The sequence below is a fragment of the Labrus mixtus genome, chromosome 4, assembly GCF_963584025.1.
Source record: "Labrus mixtus chromosome 4, fLabMix1.1, whole genome shotgun sequence".
Lineage (NCBI taxonomy): Eukaryota > Metazoa > Chordata > Actinopteri > Labriformes > Labridae > Labrus > Labrus mixtus.
The window spans coordinates 14,707,291-14,729,116 of NC_083615.1; the positions used below are offsets into that span (position 1 = coordinate 14,707,291).

General features: G+C 39.3%; 1 protein-coding gene across 3 annotated transcripts in view; it reads right to left on the reverse strand.

The window, feature by feature from the left end:
• Positions 1-2,505: 2,505 nt before the first annotated feature.
• tmtc3 (transmembrane O-mannosyltransferase targeting cadherins 3) overlaps positions 2,506-21,826 on the reverse strand; it is a 31,998-nt gene continuing 12,677 nt past the window's right edge. The window contains exons 7-15 of one of the 3 annotated variants that reach the window (XR_009672947.1): positions 17,505-17,757; positions 14,312-14,460; positions 13,994-14,114; positions 13,654-13,765; positions 11,850-11,953; positions 9,421-9,590; positions 8,067-8,293; positions 3,970-5,991; positions 2,506-3,727 (exon numbers count right to left, since the gene is read on the reverse strand). Coding sequence is in view for 2 of the 3 variants with exons in the window: in XM_061035988.1 (XP_060891971.1) it covers positions 5,111-5,991; positions 8,067-8,293; positions 9,421-9,590; positions 11,850-11,953; positions 13,654-13,765; positions 13,994-14,114; positions 14,312-14,460; positions 17,505-17,757 (2,017 nt within the window). In the remaining variant the exon portion in view is untranslated. Of the gene's footprint in view, positions 5,992-8,066; positions 8,294-9,420; positions 9,591-11,849; positions 11,954-13,653; positions 13,766-13,993; positions 14,115-14,311; positions 14,461-17,504; positions 17,758-21,826 lie in introns of all 3 variants that reach the window. The other 2 variants (XM_061035989.1, XM_061035988.1) reach the window with 2 other exon arrangements.

The window sequence follows — 21,826 nt, forward strand, 5'->3', positions numbered from 1 at the left end:
CAGCTGCTTTGCTAACTACATCCACATGCTAGCTCTAACGAACCTAGCCCCCGAGGCACATTACAGAAGCATAGACAACCACAGACTGTAAATATCCTTGTTTTCCTCCGAGTTAACAACGGAATGTCTCCACCATGTTAGCAGTTAGCTCCTCTTCGCTAGAATTAGCTGTCACCATTGTAACCACTTGCCTTCTTTCTTGCAACAAAAGTAAAACCGGTAATAAAGCGCTGGCTAGCACTAAGTTATTTAACTGAACATATTTGTCATTTGAAGAATCTCCCAAACTTAGAACTGTCAAGAGTAAAGTACTTAATGGTGGTATGCTGTGAAAGCGCTTTTAATGAACTAACCAATTACATTACAGGAGCAGCAACGGTCAAACCTGAACGCCACTAGCCTCGCTCAATGTAATTTTGTAGATTAAAATAAATGAATAAAAAAAGCATACTATTTTTTTAACAACTGTAAGCATTTTAATATCTATTCTATTATTCTATTTTTTTTTTAAAAGTAAAACGTAACTTGTTTAAAATGTACTGTGAAAGTTACTTTTTTTAAACAACACATATCTCGTGTGTCATGAAAAAAGGATGAGAGGATATTAATCTCAAAGTTTTTTAAATTAAAGGCAAATCTCTGTTTATCTTTTCAGATAAACATTTCATTTTCCACCCCATTGACAAAAACAAAATATACATAATGATGGATAAATAATCAAGGATTATATGTTCAAGTAATCAGCTGTTTTATGAAGGGAAATGTTTAAACTATTAAAGAAAATACTAAAAGGGTCTTTGTCTCAATCATAAACAGTGTAAAGAGTATTTTAGTATTTTTAGTTTTATTATTCTGAGGCTGCTTAGTCTCAAAGACAGCCTCAAAGGCTGATTTAGCTGCAACTAAACCTGAGATGAAAGATAATCCATTTATTGTTTTAAAATGAGCCTTTATGAGCTTAAATATTATATGTTTTAGTCTATGTTTGTTTACCTCTTAGCTACTGAAGCTTCTAGCTGAGTCTGTTTGGTATGAAGTATTTATTTTACACATCTGAGATGTGTTAAGGTGCAACAACTTATAACACCCAACTTCCTCATACGTCTGCTTCAAAATAAAAGCACATCACAGAGGTGGCAATAATGGACTTTTATTGTGAAAAATCTTTCCGGAACTAAATGTGTTTATCGCTCGGAGCTGCAGCGGCGATTGTAGTCGCGAACGCTGCAGTGAGAAAAAGCATCCTCAGCTACTTCTTTGCCCAAGAGTAAGAACCACAGCCAACTTATTTTAATCATCTTGAACTCAAGACAATGAGACATCAGTTTATAAACACCTTCAGCAGGTAGACCCGCTGTAGTGGAGGTGCTTATCCGTGCCGCACTAGCTGAAGTGGCACCGAGCCAAGAAAAGGGTCTCTCTCTCTGCCTCTTTCTCTCTCTCTCTGCCTCTCGTCGCTCCGGTGCCATGAGGGAAAATCATTCATAGCAGGCCTATTTTTTTTTTTTACTCAGCAACGGAGGTGATTTAAAATGTAGCGAATTACAATACTTAACAGAAAACCTACTTAAGTAAAAGTAAAAGTACAAATTTTAGTACAAGTACACCAAAAAACTACTCAATTACAGTAACGCGAGTAAATGTAATTCGTTACTTTACACCTCTGTTGAGACGTGCCTTTATTTTTCTAAACTTGCAGCAACACCCGGCTAATAAAAAGGCACTGGCACATTAGGCATGAGCTTTTATGAAGTGAATGAAGTTTCACTGTATCTTAACTATTAGTCCAAGAAACACCCCAATGCAAATCCTTATAGGCACCTGATACATCTCTTGTTAAATCTTAGATTTCTCAAAACATGTGCAAATATAATCACTTGCATTGTTATACCTAGAGGGAAAGTAAGAATCATACTTTTCTCTTCAAAGTTTAGAAAAAACCCCTCCTCATGAAACTTTCTGTGCAATTCCTCACAGACTCTGCATCTTTGCAGGAAGTCAAATCACAACAAACAACATTATATAGAAAATTTGATCGGTCAGTCAGGGAGAATAACAACGGGATACTTTTGGAACACTGGATTTCGATTTGAAACTAATTTGGCTTTTCAAATTGGATTGGCACTGGGCATAACATCCTGAGAGGGATGGCAGAGCTGTGCCTGTGGTATATGAAATGCACAACAGTACAGGATGCATGTCTTCCATCCTTTTACTTCTGGAGCAGAACAACAGGAGACATTTGCTTTACTGAAGATATGTTGCCAAAGTAAAAGCAGCAATATTTCCTCAATAATTAATGTGCCAACCATTTTCTTCTGGTCTTCTTTTAATGTGATCTACATTTGTCTCCATGGTGTCTGAAGATGTCTTGTATTGGAAGAAACCCAAAGAATTTCCTTTAAATTAATAAATAAGAAATTAGTATTTTTTCCCCAGTCATCCGACCAATCTAATAGTCACTGAATGTAGCAGCTGTTACGCATAAAAAGAAACAAAAGCCAATCATTTTATTTGAATTTATTTAATAACCTACACCCCCACCACCAAGGGCAATTGAATTTAAAAAAATAATAATTGTATAATCGTACAAAAATCATTCACTCAGCAAAATGAGACATAACAGAAAATATTGCAAACGGGATCATTCAAAGCTGTACCTAGTTTTCCAAGTGGACAGATGATTGAATATTTCATGGATTAACACTGAAATGGGGGGCTCTGTTAAAAAAAATGAAGAAAAAAACACATCTATGACATGTTTAACAAGTGACACATATTGCTTATTAGTAGCAACAAAAATATGCACCATGACTTTAAAGTATACTGTCAGTGGTAAACAAACAAACAACACCAGTATTTGCAGTGCATATGAAAATAAATAACACTGGATACAAGTACATGGTAAATATGTACACAGAATGTAAGGGGCTGAACAGTCGATGCATAGTAAAGCTCCTTAGTACCACCACAGTGCTCCTAACTTACAGTAATCAAGCTGCTGTCCCCTAAGACACAATGAAGAATTGCACCGAGCAGTGTCGTCGTAATGAAACTAATTATTGCACTGTGAAGCCCAAACAGGAACATCACGGGAGCTGTGAAGACGACATTAACAGCGGCTCTCAAAGAAGGTTATTTCTACTTAACATGCTTTGCAACGCGTGCGATGGATTCTGGTCATTTTAAAGTCTCAGAGCTCCTGTCGAGGATACGCTATAAACCATTTGTACATTGACATGAATGTGTTTTGACTATCGGTTGCATGCCTTTTTTTTGTTTTTGTTTTCTAATAGTCATACCTCCTGAGAAGCATCCAATCAGCAGCTTGGTTGTATAGTGGTGTAGTGTTTGAAAAGAAAGACCTGAAGAAACAGTAGAAGAAGAGATCTGTGCATTTCTAATACTTTCTGTTTGTTTGTGTACTCGCTTTTGGAGTCATACGAGTGCCATTACATACAACTTATCTGCTAAAGAATATACAAGTGTGAGTAAATATAGCAAACTAAAAGAAGTAATGATAAGCATTTCCATTCATTTTTCCTTTTGCCCATTTATTTCTGTATACATGTTTCCATGTCGATTTCTAAATGTGTATTTGTTTAATGTATAAACCTTTATTTTTATTGTTTACCTTTATTATTATTTATTTTAATGTGATTATCAAACCAGGTAGGAAGATCCAACCAAGGCCAGTGGATTCCCAGCTTTGCTGTTCAACAAATGGCTTTCCCAAACAGCATTTGGGAAAGCATGAGGAAAAATAAAGGGCTATAGGTTTAGAAAAATTAGAAAATCTAAATATGGGGGGGCACATAACATACAGAAAAAAATAAAAATGCCTATGAGTATTCTTTTACATTTTGCTATTTGTTTCTATTTTTTCATACAGTTTCCACACGTTTTAACCCTTCCAACTTCAAAATAATAGCTGTTATTCTCACAGATTTGTTGTTATTAATTGGACACTTCATAAAATCAGTGGTTACTACAAACAAATGCAGAGCATTTTCTTCTGGGAGTGATCCCAGCTGTAAAAGGAGAGCACAAAGACTACTACAAAAATGTAACATGGGGAACATTCCGATGAATATTATAGTGCCGGGGAGCTAAAACATCTTAAATCACTGCTGAGAAAGATGAAAGAGTGTATCTGTTTTTCTAATGCGCTGTGAAAATTCTCCCTGTGAAGTAGAAGGAAAACAGGGAACACATGATGAAGCCTGACGGTGAGGATGCGTCATTGTTGACCGGCAGAATAAATGGGTTGAGTGTGATTAGTATTGAAGGAGTACACCAAACAAGAAAAGCAGGAAAAAACATTCGTCCTTAATGTGGCTGTAGTGTGTGAATAGTGGGAGGCAGGCGAGGAGATGTGAGGGGGTAATGTGACAAAGAGGGTGAGATAATCGTCTTCAGATGGAATCACAATGAAATTGTGGAGATGGAGGCAGCTGTGAGCGCTGGAGCTGATGATGCAGAGGCAGGAAGTGCCGTGTGAGATCAATAAAGATTAGAAGGTGTTGCTGGAAGAGAGCTGAAGCCTGCTGTTGTTGTAGTGTGGAGGGGTTTTTTCCCCCTCTCTCTCTCTCTCTGTGGTTTATTTTGAGGTGCAAACTCAGGCGCAGATATCATCCTGCCTTGAGGAAATCTGGGGAACACGTCATTTCCTTTAATTGTCTCATACAATCATTCTGTTTTTAAAAACAATAACACAGGAGCGAGTCACATCTTAGTGAACAAATATCCAGTGATAAACAATGACTACACATGGAAAACAAAACATATTTAGAACTACTGCAGATCTACGATATGTGAAGTCGCATTCAGATGATACACATTGGCATCTACATCGCGCCAGAAGCTTTAAATAGATTTTTCCCCAAATTGGCTTTGTGCTTATTGTTTCAAGAGTTTCATGTGTACATACATTTCCCTTCTTAACATGATTATTGTGACAACAGCAGAGCCACACAGAGCAGCCTGAAAAATCAAAGAAATAACATGACAACTGATTAAGAATACACATTTCTAACGGGGGAAATGCAGTCTTACATCGGAGCATTAGAGAGCTCTATAAAAGTAGTCCACCCTATAAAGTATTACAGTGTCAATCACCACTTAATATGCGCTCAATCTCCTCTAGTCTCTTCAAGGCAGCTGCTCTTTTTTCCTCTATATCTTTAATCTCATTAGTTGACTTACCCTTAGTCCGCTTGTCGGGCTGGCTGCCCTCCAAAGACTCCGATTGGTCCACGCCCACACCTTCCAGGCTTTCTGCAGAGGATTTCCGTGCATTCTTCTCATCCCCAACCCCCTTTCCAACATCATCAGCACCCCGCCCTTCCTCCCCTCCCTTAACAACCCCCTCCTCTGCCTCTTCCTTAACACTCCTTTCCTTTTCCTCCTCGGCCAACACGGCAGCTCCCTCTGTTGCAGTAAGAGGATGCCCTGCCGCGCTCATGGCAGCCATTTTCCCTCGTACAATGCTCAAGTGACGGCGCACATACTCCTCGTTCGGTGCTAGGGCCAGAGTTTCCTGGAGACAGCGCTCCGCCCGTGGCAGGTCACGCTCCTCAAAGTAAACCACACACAGGTTGTGCTTTCCTTGCACATTTGTGGGGTCCATGCGTAAGATGCGCTCAAAGCACTCTTTGGCACCATGTGTGTCCTTTTTGTGGTTCATGAGGATGTCTCCCTTCAGGATCAGGCCCTTGATGTGCTCAGGGTGGTGGCGCAGCAGCTCGTCCAGAACGGGCAGCGCATCAATCTCCCGTTTGGACTGAGAGTAAAGCAGAGCCAAGTTAAATAGAGCACTGCGGAAGCCTGCCTGCAAACCGATGGCTTTACGCATCCAGCGCTCAGCTGCTGCGTTTTCATTGGCATCCATGGCCAACATGCCCAGGTTGAAGTAGCCGTTGGCATCTTGAGGCTCCTCTTCCACATAGAGTAGGAAACGACGGTTTGCCTCAGGCCAGAACTTTGGCTCACCTGCCACAGAAAACAGAGATGAAACTGTTAAAAACGTCAACTTTCATGAAGACCCTGAGTTGACCAACATTTCAGTAATCAAGTCTCCATATCGAACTACCTCAGAACACATTGAAAGAACAACAACAACAACGTAGCAGGATGTTATCTTAAAAAAAAAACAAGTATGAGAATGACCAGTGTTTACCTGGAGCCAAATAGGTCTTATCCTCTCAAAACAAACAGACTCAGTGATGAAAAGTGAGCAAAACACAGCACAGAGCTATTCAGTGTTAAAAATCAATGTTTCTCTTATGCTCTTTGGTGGGATTTTGTGGCTTTGAGGAGGACAACTATTAAATTTCACTAACTTGCTGAGTAAAATAAAAAAAAGAAAGTATTCTTCCGGAGATGTTGTAATGCCTAGCCTAGTGGCCTGTGCTTATAGAAGACATAGAAATGTGCATCTAACAGATTAATAAGCATGAAAGTTAAGTATGCTGATAAAAGGAGTTTAGTGTAGGGCTGAGCTTAAAAAAAAGACACATATGAAGATTTAACTACCAAATGTGCTTGGACAGAGAGTTCTGAGTCACCAACAGCCCAAAAACAAATTTGGCCACTGCAATTTTAAATTGATTTGTCAAGGTTAGATGCGATTGTGTCAATGGATGTACCCTTAACCTGCTTTTTGTTAGAACCTCTTTTGGTAATGCCCCCGAAAAATGTAAACCTCTTTTAAGCAGACCACCTCAGTAACTGCCAGAGGCGATAAGTGCAATCCAGAAAGTGAACACAGACAGTAGCCAAAGCAGGAATGTGAAGAACAAGCAGCACATATGAGAGCACAGTTAAAGTTGAAGTTAAATTCCTTGTGTGTGTAAGCATACCTGGCCAATAATATCTGATTTGGATTCTTCTGAAGAATTTAAAGTAAATAATAAGCAGCTTGGGCTATGTTCACACCTGTGTGCAACCCGACCCCCTGCAGCATTAAAACTAAAAAAACAAGTTAGATAAGGGTAAGTGGAAACCTCGCTCTTTAACATTATAAAAGTAGTAGTTTCTGTGAAGCCCTTTGGTCACTAGAGTCTGTGCTGCTGCAGCAGACAGTCAAACTGAACCTTTGTTGAACTTTGTCATTTCAGAGAGAGCTTAGTGTAAAATATGCATTGTACAAATAAAGAGCTTCAGGACAAATGTCATGTTTTAAAAAGGTAAACAAAACAAAATCACATGCTAATTGCCTGACTTTCTAAAAGTGTTCCAAGTCCATCATTTAAAAACATGCAATGCTGTGATTCATGTCCATACAATCTCATACAGAGAAGAACAACTTGATGGTGAAAGCTACAAACATGGAGCACGATGGGTAACAGTTGCTATCAATCATTTTAAGGGTAATTGTCATTTTATCAACAGTGGAACATTTCAACTGTATGAAACCTTTTGATTAATGCAGACGCCATGGCTTTACACCTGTGCTGACATCACATTAAAGGTTGACAGGTCAGAGTCACACTGAGGCAAGAGTGCTGGAAAACATGTGTTGACAAGAAACATTGCCACCGTGATGACGTGCCCCTTTGTTGACTTGGTGTGAACCATCTCACAGAACATTCAATGGATGTCTCATCTGAAATATACCTTCATATTGAAACGTAGGGTGATATATATATATATATTTCTTTCTTTGCATTAAGCTGCAGCAGGACAGTGCTGACAGTACAGGAACAGTGTGACTGTCTCATGCTGTCTCAAAAGCTCACATAAACCTCCAGTCAAACCTGCTGTAAATCTAACTGTTGCTTGTTTTTGTGACCAAGATGATGAAGTGTGACCTGACAGATTCTTGGCCATAAACTTCTTTGCTAGTGCACGTAGGGTTCATTGCAACATAAGGGCAGATCTTAAGAACCTGGTTACACCCTAAAGATAATATCAGTTTATTTACCTTGTTAGTGTGAGTTGGTGTGAAAGAAGGGTTTAGATAAATGTCAAGCAATGCTTTCCTACAGCAAGTGGCGCTTTTGATTCGAGCTGGAGACCGGATTACATTTTACTTCCTCCTGACAGACTTGGCAAGCCTCACTCACCAGACTCCTGCATGAGAAGAGCCGAGTTAAACAGTGCCAGCTTGTGGCGTGGGTTGAGCTCCAGGGCGTGGTTGAAGTTTTTCAGGGCCTCTGATGGGTCCTTCATCTCGATGTTGACGATGGCCAGGTTGTACCACAGGTCAGCGTTGGTGAGGTCCAGCTCCAAGGCTCGGAGGTAGGCGTCCCGGGCATCTGAGAGCTTGTTCATCTTCAGCAGCAACTCCCCTCTGAGTCAAAAAAAAAAAAAAAAAATCCAATACATTTACAAACTTAAAAATAGACCGTGTGACCTGACGAGGGACTGCAGATTTAAAGTAGCTCTAAGATAACTCTACAATGCATCAAATGGCAACATATACTGTATGTTTAATATTGTACATTGTCCCTTTACAAATTAAAATTAAATTACAATTAGTCTCCAGGAGTGAAAGGAATTTTGCATCAAAAAGTCTTTCAAATGTTCTATCTATAATTTTAGCGATTTTTTCTTTCTCTGGTAATCAAAGCCCACTTCCCGTAAATAACAAAGCCAGACCAGCAGAGTATTGGTCATACTTTGGTGAAATACCCAGTAGAGGAGTTGAAAGGGCAGACAAAAGATGGGATTGGGTAACAAGGAGTCAGTGTTCAGCATTAATTTTTGTCTGTATAGAGTATTATATCTTCGTTGAAGATCTTGCCGCTGTTCCTGGAAGAACAGGGAATCAAATCTAAGTAATAGTTTTCTTACTATGCATGTTTAATAAGAATTATTTTGCCATTTTGAACTTTATCCCTGTCAAAGTGAAATAATGTAATTCGTGGAAGTAAATAGATAAGGATGGAATTATATCAAGTCATTGTTTTGTTTGTTTCAGGTGGAGTTGAAGGTCAGTGCCAATTCCCGATCTTTAGAATATCACACAGACAGCATTAGAGGTGAGACAGAAAATAAACTGGTACACTTTTTTTTTTAAATAAATAAAAAACAGTTGTTGGATAGAACCTTTAAACCTGGTGTTGATCGAACCAAGTTATTCACCTGAAGTAACAATCATAAATGTCTTCTTTTTGGCGGCAGCTACATTGAATGTATGATTATGGACCCTCATTCTCTCACCCCACATCACTTCCTCGAATTTTGAAGAGCGTCACCTGCATGACATCAATTATTTACCAGTCACGTCGAACTGTGGTGGCTTCTCTTACACTTACTGATGTACCGCCAACACGACTGATCTCGCACCAAGTAGAGATTAGCATTCAATGTTTTGTTTCTCTTCAATAATAAAAGAATGCACGCCATGCAAACAATACATGTTGATGACTAAGAATATCATCTGACTGGCAGAAACTTGAAAAAGATCAATCTTGCCTGCTAATGTATGCTTGTTTGAAGTCTGGTCTCATGCTGATTGCTTGTCGATAGAGCTGGTCCGCCTCCTCCAGCCGAGATTCGTTGGCTCGTATCAGATTGGCGAGGTTTATGTAAACATTCAGATGGTTCGGCGCCACACGCGTCGCATACTTCTTACCAGGAATAACCTGTAGTGGTCAACAGAGAAGTCACTGTTCACAGTGCAGTGATGCCAGAGAGATCCGACATATTCGTATATAAATAAACATTAATATATAAATAAATAAATGGACTGACGGAGTGGATGGTGATAATCTAGGTTCATCACAGCTGTCTCTACTTTTAAAACTTAACATAAAACCTGTCTATTCTCCTGAGCGTAACACATAGTCTATTTGTGACCACGTGTGTAATTACCTGTATGTGCAGCTATGTTTAAAAAAAAAAAAAAAACATGCTTTCATGCTTTTTGTGTTTGATTGCTATGTGGAATGTCTTGATGTCCATTGGCTGTGAGCTTACGTTTAATGAAATGCGCTCCAAATTTTTTTTAATGCTATGCTAACTTTGAGAGCAGTTTACTAAGCTGCCTTTACTTTTTAAAAGGGCACTTGAAGTTCAAACAGGCACCAAAAGCCCACAGTTAGAGTCATCTATTGGTGACTAATTGAGGTAGAAATTAAAATAAGCCCACACACTTGCTTGAATGCCACAAAAAGTTTTTATTCAATCACAGCATTTCGTCCAGAAAGGTGATGATCGCCTGAAGAGGACCTTGGGTCGAAACGTTGCGATTGAATAAAAACTTCTTGAGGCATTTGAAAAAGTTAACCCTGAAGTTACCTTGATAGCCCTTCTCTCACTAACTGGAATGCACCCGATGACATGTTTTGACAATACAAATGAAAAAAACCCCCAGAGAAATCAATCACAATCACATGCCATTGAATAACAACAAGTCATGTTCCTGAGAAAAACCATAATCCAACGCAGTTGTTAAACCAGAAATTCCAAAAGCATTGTTGTTGCATTTCTTATCAGTGAACCAGACAGTTTTCTTTCAACAACAAATCAGTGATGATCAGATGTTTAATATGATTCCGATCAGATACACTTTTTGTCAGATTCAAGTGTCTCGTCGTGGCTCTTTGAACAAGGTTCCGGCTAATGGAAGATTGTGAATGTGGACTTGAGCTTGTATAGTGCTACTCAAAGCGCTTTTACACCGCTTTTACAGTTGATAGACGACCAACTTTAACAACTGAACCACAGCCTCCCTAAGAAGCTTCTCTCTATTCACCCATCCTCTCCCATAAGGAGCCGATATACACTATATTAGCTGAATTAAAAACCCTCCCCTATGTAGGCTTTACTTGCCCCCTGGCAGCATACGAGGGGGCTATTCTACACAGCAAGTTCAACATACCCAAATTATCTTTAGGATGTCTGGCTTCCCTAACCCTGACAAAAGAGATCATGCTAAGCGACCACAAGAAGCTAGTTCTTAACCTGATCTGTCAACTAAGAGTTTCTATGAGCCCCTTCACAGAATTGGGGCTATTCTAGCTTTGTATAACCTATCACGTTCAAGAAGATCATCATTTTCAAAAACTCAGAGCAAGTTATGAAATCAAAAAACTTTGGCTAAGTTAAACTCACTATCCAGACTAAAATCACCACAGCTGCATTGGACAAATGGAATAAGCAAAGCAGGCAGAAAAAACAAACTAACTGTGAATGGGCAAATTATCACCATCACAGTGCACAATTTGAAAATGTGATTTAGACATTGATCTGAATATAATAACACCCGTTTATTCCCTTTTTTTGTCATATCATACATGTCTGACAATTTAAGGCATAATATTTCATCGCCATGTATATGGGGTTGTACATAAAAATAAATATGAAAACATTATTAAAACCAGTAAGTACACTTAATTTAAATCTTATTGTAGATTTAAATAAAAGCTTCTGTACTGTGTTTTATCTCTGCAGTATGATGATAACTGTAAAGCTTTAATAATATAATTTACAATTATATATTTTAGAGGAAAGAACATCCAGGAAAAACTAAGTGTTTGCTGGTCAATCTCCTCCCCTCTCACGATCAGCTCTGAGATCAAGAGATCTGATTGGTTCAACACAAGTTACCATGGCGATCTACACCAGTAAGAAGGGAACCACCATCTTTGTACTGAAAACCCTGAGCTGAACTACCTTGATAACCGCAAATCCTGCTTCAAGGTTCACCCCCATAGACTTAGCCAAATTGGTTGTTATTATTAACTAGTCAGCAGAGCACGTAAGCCGATTACAGCATGAGCAAGCAGGGGAAGCAAGGGTATTCATCTATGAAGAGGATTCAAGAAGTGCAGCTAAGTTACATAGATGAAGAGTCCTCTTGTGGGAACCTTCCCTAGACTGTGTGTAACATGACCAGGTACCTGTGGCATGAGGGATTTGGCAACCAGGTAGGCCTCTTCCGCCTCTTTGGACTTGTTTAAATTCTTGTAGGTTCTTCCGACATTCATGTGAGCGCCGATGTCATCTGCAAAGATATTCATGAGCAATTAAGTCTAAATAAAGAGTATATAAAGAGACAATGTATATTTAGTTTCAATGAGCCTGAATGCATTCTGGGAACAAGTAAGAAGAGTGCATTGTTTAAAGGGTCAGTCTGGACAAGTAGAAGTGATGGTGTATATCAGTACAGCAGGATATCCTCAAAGGGTCACTTGTTTATACTGGTAATCTTAGGGAAACACTCTTGGGTGGTGAACCAGCAAATGTGTTGATTTCTCAGCTGAAGACAAACTTCCTGAAAAACAAGCTTTGAAGCAAAACAGAAAAAGCTGTGAGATGCTGGTCTTACTCTAACTGCACCTTTAATGTATGCGAAGCAATCTCTGTGTTTGTACTGCAGTTATGTGTATGCAGTCATGAGCTTTTGGTGTGGGATAACTGCTTATGAACGGAGTCAAGTTTCTGGAAGGTGAAATGAAAATCCAAAACAAATAAATGAACACAAAGGCTGCTGAACTTGTAATTCAATTAGATGTCCAGGGAACTGGTTTGTTAATTTTGGATGAGTTTGTGTTTCAATAGAAATACATGTTAGTTTATAAACAGTCGCCTCTTACATTTGATACTTTTCTGCTACTCTTTTTTTATACTGCAATGTTGGAGCAACATGGCACCGGAATATCCTTCAGGGGTGATACAGTTTCATTTGAGCTGTAAGTTTTGTTCTTTCTTGTTTCTTTTTCTAAATCAGTCTTATTTCATTTCTTATGTCACAGAGACGATAAGAGCATCCCTAGAGGCTGAGGTTTTCTTTCAAAATATCAAATTCTAAAAGTATGATGGCTGTTAACCTGCATTAAATACCCTTTTTTATTTTGGTTTTAAATGAAATCTAGAAGCTAAAAATACAATAGATGTGAAAAAACACCGGTGGACAGAGCTTCAGAGGGTGGTATGAGGAAAATGTCTCTGTGTTAAACCCTTAAGAGGTAATTTTGTCATATACAGTAAGTTTAATACTGACGTTTTATAAAAGTAACCAATAGGAATGCTCCCCTGTTGGTTTGTTTCATTTACTATTGCACCACTTTGTATTTAGAGAATTATTTTTAAACTAATAATGTGTTAATGGGGCGGCAGTAGCTCAGGCTGAGAGACTTGGTTTGGGAACCGGAGGGTTGCCGGTTAAAGTCCTATAGTGGACCAAGTCCGGAAATTGGTCTGGTAGCTGGAGAGGTGCCAGTTCCCTTCCTGAGCACTGCCGAGGTGCCCTTGAGAAAGATAGCGACCCCTACCAGCTCAGGAGCGCTCACTGTGGGCAGCACTCTCACTCTGACATCTCTCCATTACTGCATGTTCGTGCCTGTTTGTGCAGGTGTGTCTATTTCAGCCGATGTGTGTGTCTTAATGTAAAACTGAATTTCCCCTCATGGGATTAATATAGGAGATCTTCTTATTAACACGTTTTTTGATTGTTTAACAAATTCAATCTGTACATCTCTATGTGTATAAAATGTATTCTGTGACAGCACAACAATATGTCTTATCCTATACATATTTAAGTATTCTTTCTTTCTTTTTTTCATTTTACAAAATATTTAATTAAGAAGCAAAGACGTAAAATGTAAGCACCAGCAGATGTTTTAACATCATATGTGGGATTCAATAATCTCATTTGTCTCAAATATTATAATCACTCAAAAATACCTGATCCATGTGTCTTACCTGGCTGTACGCGGGTGGCCTGGAGAAAATACCGGAGTGCCCTTGCATAATTATTTTGGTTCTCTAAAGCGTGGCCAACATTGTTCCACAGCTTGGCGTTGTTCTTGTTGACCTGAAGTGACAGACATAAAGTGACAGACATATAAGGAACATGTAAGGGTAAGTCGTTTGGGTTTGGTTACACAGCAATCAATCATTATCGTTCTGAAAAAAGACGAGTCAACTGAAAGAACAAATCTTTTCACACCTTGTGATCATAGGCCAGATTTCAGTGTCTCACCTTGGAATAGAGCCTATATACACAGGAACTAATGCTACCTTAATGATCTTAACTGCTTACCTTCAGGGCTGAAGTGAAGAGGGTGTACTCTGACTCCCAATCCCAGTTCCTGTTGAATGTTTTCACCGTGTGTGTTGTTAAAAGCACCCCAATTATCAGCCAGGAAATCTTCTTCAGGTGTCTACCAAGAAAGAAATAAAAGGTAATACTATAAAATTCAAAGACTTCATATTGATGGATCGCTGCATTCTTCAAATCCAAAAATGTTACAACTGGAAACAAGTAAAAAACAGTGTTTCCTCTTTTTGGTGATGATGATGGCTTGTGATGTGTTTCCAAAATATCCAAGTAATTGATTAGTTTTGCTCAAGCACTCACCCTTTCTGTGAGACAATCTTGAACCCATGTGCAACAAGAACGCAGAAGCCCATACTGGGCACATAAAGGACCCGCTCCGCCACAACAAAACCCACGGGGAAGAAGAGGTTTGACGCAGGGATGAAAGGCAGGACAATCAAAGACAGGGCCTGAAGAGAGAAAGTCAAATCATGTCACGGCAACATTCAGAAAATGGGTTTTAAAATGTGTATTGAAAAAAAACCAAACAACAACATGCTGAATATGTGATTGTATATACAAACTAGATTTTTTTGGGGCCATTTGTTCCTTTATTGGATAGGACAGCTGAAGAGAGACAGGTAATGTTGGAGAGAGGAGAGAGAGGGGGATGACATGCAACAACAGACTGAGGTCGGATTTGAACCCACGGATGCTGGGGTGAGGTCTATGGTATCTGTACATGGGGTGAACTACATAACCACTAGGCTATCCGGAGCCCCGACATTTTTAGGGCATACAAAAGTAGTGGTAATGTTTTTTGTTTTTGTTTTTTCCATCAATAGCAGAAAGGATCAGATTTGTTTCTTCTCTAAAGGCCCTGACACACTATGGAGATCGTCAGCCCTCTGTGAGAGGAATCTTTCTGATTCGCTGTTCGGAGGTTTCATTTATCTCCAGCTCTCGACACAGGTTCAGGAAAGCCCCTTGAGCATGCCACCGTAGTCTCCATGCTTTCATCTATTAATGCGGTTTCTCCTTATTTGCCCCCTCTGCCTCTTCTTTCCTTTTTCCACTAAAAGACCAAGGGGTGACAACGCCAGGGCCATTTTCCACTTTTTATGAGACATCTGCTTGATGTGTCAGGGCCTTAATGTGAGGATATTCAGCCGTTGTCCGTCATATATGACAGAAGAAGACTTGTTTTCTCGTTTTAGACTGTTGTTTTGACCAAAGTAATATATATCAGTCATTTAGACTCATTTACATTTTTCTTTTGGCATTTCCTTAAAACATGTTTTAAATGAATGCTCATTAAAATGGCCCAGATCTAACCCCCCTCCCCCGCCCCAAGACTCTCATCCAGCCCAAAAATCACCAATCATGACAGTAATGTCTCTTAATCAAACTTCTGCATTTGACTGAGCTGTTATAAACCTTTTTTCTATTTCCCCTTTCATATGCAAACCTCTGATCGGCAGAGTTCTGCAAAGCTTGTCCTTAAAGAAAGTCTGGAAAACCCCTCCAGTGTAAACTTAGATGATTGGTATTTTTTTAAGGGGTTCGTATGTTGTTTATGATATATTTGTTGCAAATTTGGACGAAAACCAGTTCTTCTCACACGGTGAGAATTCTTATCATAGAAAGGGGTCAGATATTCACAGGTTTCGGCTATTCAAATGTGACTGTTTCCTTTGTCTACCATGGCGATGACTGGAAATCTGGACTGAAAAACAGGCACCAACAAGTTTGTAAATATTAGTCAGACGAAACAGGAAGAGGGCAGAACTGAGCACTGGCTGTGGGAAAATGAAATTTATCGTTTTGACCTTTCACTGACGTAAAAAAGAGTAACGTGTAATCAAAAGAATAATCACTTGATAAAACACTAGTGAAAATAATCAATCAATAGTTATAGTTCAACAGCCAGCGACCGACACGGGTAGAAAAAAGACTTTGGCCCCTATAGTAAAAAAACGGTTATTTAAAACAATGTCATGCGTCTCTTCCTACAGCAGCTGCCTTCAGAAGAAGCAGGTCAAGTAGGTTGATGTGGTATCATATTGTTATACAACATGTTGCAAAACACTCCCAGAAAACCAGAGTAAACATTGCAAAGGTCATTTATTTGTTTTTAGTGTTGATGTTTGGTGCCCTTTTCAAAACTGAAGCGTAGGGCAGGACTGTGAGGAAGTTTACTGACCCTAAAAGAGAGAAAGGGTTGCACAACAGATGTTTCTTTTTACCAGGATGAACAGTGTTTCCCCCTTCATTATCTGTGGATCTCTCTATATCTGTATCTATCTGTAGATCTTTATTTGATCTTTAATCCTAATTATTTATCGGTTCGTGAAAGTGATGAAGGACAAATACGAGAAACAACAGAAGATCAAACAGAAAAATAGGGAGAGCCTGAACATCGGCATACAGACACAGTAGTAACGTCGGACACTAGCAAAGGCTCATGTATAGGAGGGTTGGCTCCAATGTTTTGATCTGAGGCCCAAATTAGAAGGATTAAGTATCATTATCTGCAGTTACAGCAAAACAGTTTATGTGCCTTTTGATCTTGAGGAAGCAGTTAAGAAACTTGCTCTTGCCCAAATAAAATAAAGGAGGTCATTTTCTTCCCATTAAGCCACTTTCAAAAATCTGAGTGGTTTGAGTGCAGTCAAACACATGTAAGCTATGGAGGGAAGGGTCAGGGTGGCCTTTAATCTAAAAAATAACTAAAATTGAGTTTTTTTTTGTTTGTGAACACTTGATGGGATCACCAAGGAGGGATAAAAATGTGTAAGTAACTGTAGAAAGTGTTATAATGAGCTTTGGTTTATCCAAGTGTCTCGTAAAAAGTTTCACTTCTTGTAAGCAATGTGGTTCTTATTGTACTTTTACGAGTAATGCGCTGCAAATATGTCTTGGATTGTAATGGTGTTTTACCTTCCCATAAACCCATGGGGCAGCACTTGCCACTTCCCTTTAAGAACAAGATGAACTAAATCACTGCATACTAAATGTGGCAATCGGGAATCTGAACTTTGTTACCGGGCAAATATTAAATTCTAGTGTATTTTAATAACCTTACAACACTTTCTCTCACTGTTACAGCCGCAGCCCCTCCTGTTTGTGTGGCAATGTCTCTCTTTTGGGAGTGTCCTGTGAGTGTGCGTCGTTGTGTGTGTGGGTATGTGTGCGGTGCATTCCCCAGGTTGATTGCCAGAGTCCTCCAACCATGAGCAGTCGCCTCCTGGGAGGTCTGATTGGTGCGCACACTGATGTATCTGAGCGACCAATCAGAGGAGAGCATCACAGACATCATAGCCTTAAGAAGCCAGTTGGCGCAGCAGTCTAGAGCTGCTCAGGATCGAGACTGTTTTGTCTGTGCCCCTCACTTTGTTAATTTGTCTGATTTGTTATAAGAGTGCAGAGGCACTCTTAGAACATGATTTGACCCAAAACAACTGGTTTTATCCTGCTTCCCTTTTCTCCACACGAGCCGGGTCGTAACACTCACCATGATGACAGTCTTGGCAGAGCTATGTCTGTAGCGCAGGCTGTGGTAAGCTAGCAGGCCAATGAAGGCATAGAACATCAGGGTGGCCAGGTTACGAAGGTCCAGGAGCGACTCCACCAGAGGGATGGTGCCCATGGTCCAATCACAGCAGAGCTCAGAGGGATTGAGCAGCAGCCACGCGTTCACAGGAAGTAGGTAGTTGAAGGTCAGCTGTCTGGCAGGAGTGGGGCTAACTGCTGCTGGGTTATCAAATCTATAAGAGAGGACACAGAAAGTAAAAGGGTGAGAAGTTTTCACCTTTTGTAATCTGTCAATTTTTGAGTGGCATGAGACTAATGAGCAGGAGCAGTTAGATGCAGCAGTGTTTTGATGGAGATTTTTACAGGAACCCACGGACCAATTGCAACAATTGTAAATCGTCTCGTGATGCTAATCAGCCGATTAAATCTGTGGATGACTCATTTCAATTTTCAAACTTTTTTTCCTAACTCGAGTCACGCAGGTGGGACACAACAATCACAGACGGATCATTCTGAATAACGTGCTATAAATATAGAATTATGCTCAACAACATGATTTAATCTCATGTGGACAGAGTCTTTAATTCTTCCCACGGGGAGTGTGCCTCCTACAGGATGTCACGTGACATGTTATGTTCATTCTCTTTGAAAAAATTACTGTAAATTACAATGAATTTATAGTCTTGAGAAGTGCATTATTTTACCGTTTTCCCTGGGTGAAGTATTAAAAAGACAAACTATTGCAAAACATACAAAATACGCGATATGTGATAAAATCCAACAAGAACAGCAGCACATTGCTCTTCCATGATTAAGAAAATGTGTATTGTGGCACACGAAAGGACAATTGTGAAGAAGAAGTAGTTAATGCTGTATTCACTCATACAAAAACATCCTGACATTTTTTGGGGTCTGAGCTGCTGTGAACACAAACAGCATCTGTTCCGTCCAGCCTTTACATAAAGGCGCAAGTTTTGAGACTCAAGTTAAACTTAAGTAAAATACAAATCCAAACTTTGGAGCATCAAAAATACCTGATAAAAAGTAAGATTAAAGATGAAAAAAGTCATCAGATTGTGTCTAAAATGCAACACAGTATAGATAAGAAGATAACTTCCATGAAATTAGTTTGCAAAAAAATGACTCAATTTTTGGGTCATTTTATGCTCCATGTAGGAAATGCCATAGAACAAATTAGTTCACTCAGGGCTTAAAAAAAATAAAACCCAGTTTGTTGCAATTCCTTAATGATTGGATCCGGGTGGTCAAAGGTTTGAGCTGGAGAACAAGAGCCATTACACACTGTTCAATGAAAGGAATAGCCTGACTCAACACAAATGAACCCGGGGTAAGTGTGCACACCCCATGTACGGAGGCCATGGTCCTCCAGGCCAACGGACAGCCCGGGTTTGAATCCGACCTGTGGCTCCTTTCCTGCATGTCATTCCCCACTCTCTCTCTGATTTCTGACTCTATCGACTGTCCTGTCTCTCTAATAATAAAGCCAAAAAGAGAAAGAAATCTTTAAAAAAAAAAAAAAAAGAAGAAGAAGAAATTCACCCAGATTTCCTCTTGAACCTTGGTTGGAATAAGATTCTGGGTATTCACCTTAATAACCCATAAACATTAATTTTGCTTTATACCAACATATTTTGATCTCAAAAATAAAGTGCTGTAACTAACTTGTACCATAAAGTAATCATTTGTAGAAAATAATGTTAATTATTGGAATGAGGCTCAGATTCAAATGAACATGCCTCAGTGGTTTATGATCTTGATTTATCTTATCTTGCAGCAATAACACAAGGTTTGAAAAAGACACACCATTAACAATACATCAAATAGTAAAACAATTTTTATGTATCTACTGATGATAGTACCTTTATCTTTCTTCACAGTCTGACCTGAGGCATTCACACTCATCAATCTATAAAGAGATGTCAGAAAACATTGCTTTTTAAGTTTTTTTTTTTTTTTTAATTTTTATGAATTTGTTGATAACAGGATCTTCTTTCTTCTGTGGTAGCCCAAGTTTCATCTAATCATCTCTTTTATTAAGATGGATGAGGTATGGTGTGCTAACAGGACAACCACGTATCAAATCTATGGATCCGTGTTTCGCATGGGTTGAGCAGCAGTATTCGGAGGCTGTTTATAGAACATCTATAAAAACAGAACCTATATAAATTACACCTCCAGCACTGCAACTCAATCTCCGTCTGCCCAGAGCTAAATATAATAAATCAAGAGGGTATAAAAAGAGACAGCTTTGATATAACCTGTCTATTATATACGTATGGATGTTCCAGTTGTGAAGTGAATCAGATTGATGCTTGGTCCAACTTGTCTTTCTCTTTTTTTCTCTTTTTATCAGCCACAAGATACTCCCCTCACATTCGGTCGCCATGGTAACTACCAAACACACATAACAGCCCCACCTTTACATGAAGCTTTGGAAAATTAAGTCTTACTAAAACCGCCCCACAATGCACCCCGGCTCTCAGACTGTCCAATCGCAGAGCTATAGGCAGACAGCAAACTAGCAGCTTACAATAACCGTCCTGAAATTCATTTTCTATGTTGCAAAATAATATTATAATGTCCACGTAGTTGTGTTAGTATTGAACGCTTCATTATTGTTGTTGAATTCTATTTACGGACCGATTTTCACACTAGCTTGATGCAAGCTCATTGAACAGAGCTCGGACCGGAAGTATGTCACGTGCCCCGTATTTCAGTATGTTGCTATAGGTATAGTAGCGGTTGGTCGGGCTAGTATGCAGTATATTTTGAGCTTGTTGTTGGCAGTATGTAGAATGTGGTTTGGGACACAGCCATTGTCTCTTCAAAGCTTTTTGACAGGGCTTTCTTTGGGGACTGCGAGCTGAGCTGCCGCTAACTCCAGCTCACCGTGTGATAACTAAAGATGGAGATATTGGGTTTCTCCATTTTATCATCTAGTTACATTGTGTTGTGAAGATGTGAAAATGGACTGGATCAAAGATTGAGAGAATAGTAGGCTTTATATGGTTTTCTTTTTGACTGATATTCAGTACTTTTGGAAAATGTGTCAAACAAGTGTTTTACAACCACACAAAATTTAACTCACAAATTCTGAATTGGGCACAGCAATACATTTAAATATCTGATCCAGCTGAGGCTCCAACACTGAAAATAATTTATCTGTAGAAATAAAATAAAAAGCCTTGGGGCACAAGTGGGCTCGTGGTTAGTCAACACACCCTGTGTAAAAAAGGCTACAATCCTCAAAGCGGTCAGCTCGGATTCAAAACCAATCTGTGGCTCCTTTGCTGCATGTCATTCCCCACTCTCTTTTCTCCCTGAGTTCACACTCTATCCATTGTCCTGTCTCTGTAATAAAGGCATAAAAAGCCCTAAAGAGCCCTAAAATGTGTTAGTTTTTCCTACAGTCACAATTAACAGACAGGCTGCTTCCAGTAACGTCCTGCTCCACATCATTAACTGATGATCTCGTTCTTCTGTTTAAGGTAAGAACATCTTAAGTAATCATCTCTCTTTGAATCTTAACTCCTCTGGTGGAGCAGGTAGTCCAAACTTTTAGAGGATGGCTTCTTTGAAAACTAATCACTACTGGCATGTTGATCATCTTAAAATATCTCTATATTGTTATGGCTTGAAGACACAAATTCTCAGACAATCTGGAGATATCTTCAGGATTATGACGGGAGGACTAGCAGGGCTAATTGTCTGGAATTTTATCTTAACGATCAAATTCCTTTCGGTCAAGTCTGCGTGGAACCCTGTACCGCCAAAAGAGTCTATTCTCCACAAAAACTTAATCCAATTGAACAAAAACAAGTCATGGGCAGAGTATTGTCAATTGTTATTTAGTTGATCTGAATCTAAATCCAGATAAGGAAACCTATAGCAGCGGTAACTCCCTACAAGAAGATGTCTGTCTCCTAGTCTATTTCAGCTTTCAGACATTTTGCACACAAATTGAATTCAGACTGGTACATTGATTTTCTGCTCTGCTCTTTGCTTTGTTTTTTTAGTTAAGTTAGTAAAGATCAGCGTAATGTAGCACGTGGGCCATCTCTGCTCTGTTGAAGTCAAGACAAAAAAACCTTCACTTCAGAGGAGTAAGATTCCCAGAGCATTGTTTGAGTCAGAAATAGTTTTTATCAGTATTGAAAAAAACTATTCAAGGTTACATTTGTACCTACATCAAGAAAAAATGAAGATAAGAAAGTTCTCAAATAGACAACGCCATGAGTTAGTAGAGTTATAAACAAGACCGGAAATAACTCGTTACCGTCA